Source organism: Haliaeetus leucocephalus, unplaced genomic scaffold (genome assembly GCF_000737465.1).
Source record: "Haliaeetus leucocephalus isolate CR32 unplaced genomic scaffold, Haliaeetus_leucocephalus-4.0 Scaffold944, whole genome shotgun sequence".
Classification (NCBI taxonomy): domain Eukaryota; kingdom Metazoa; phylum Chordata; class Aves; order Accipitriformes; family Accipitridae; genus Haliaeetus; species Haliaeetus leucocephalus.
In genome coordinates, this window is record NW_010973380.1 from 1,251,465 (window position 1) to 1,251,948 (window position 484).

Sequence of the window (484 nt, forward strand, 5' to 3'; positions counted from 1 at the left end):
AAAAAAAAAGGGGGGGGGGCGATAACGACAGCGCGATCATCTACCTACCGGCCACGCAAACTGAAAGGGAATAACAATCCTGCCCGTCTCGGGGGTTCTGCCTTGATGGGAGTATTTGTTGCTGTTCAAATAGAAAATATTTCCACCGAGAACGGGGGTAGATCCGAATCCGTAGTTGCAGGGTCCGACCGGCGTGATCTTGGCCTGATATTCCTTGAGGCAGACTTTCACGTAAGTGTCGCACTCGTCCCGGGTACAGTCCAGGTTCTGGGGGCTTTTCATGCCATCGCAGCATTCCCCATTGAACAACTCGCCGTTTACATTCCGCACCGAGTTAAGCTGCAGCTCGAAATAGCCCGTGGACCGGGACACCTAAAAATAAAAATCAAAGGGGAGACAGCCTCGTTACTACCGCGGCCGGGGGCAGCGCAGGGAGCGCGGGGCGGCGGCGGCGGCGAGGGGCTCCCCGCTTCCCACCCCCCCC

General features: G+C 57.4%; 1 protein-coding gene across 1 annotated transcript in view; it reads right to left on the minus strand.

Moving 5' to 3' along the window:
- Positions 1-484, minus strand: part of JAG2 (jagged 2) — a 90,881-nt gene that overhangs the window by 69,534 nt on the left and 20,863 nt on the right. Inside the window, exon 6 of the mRNA XM_010584184.1 lies at positions 49-372. Within this exon, the coding sequence (XP_010582486.1) occupies positions 49-372 (324 nt within the window). The remainder of the gene's footprint in view (positions 1-48; positions 373-484) is intronic.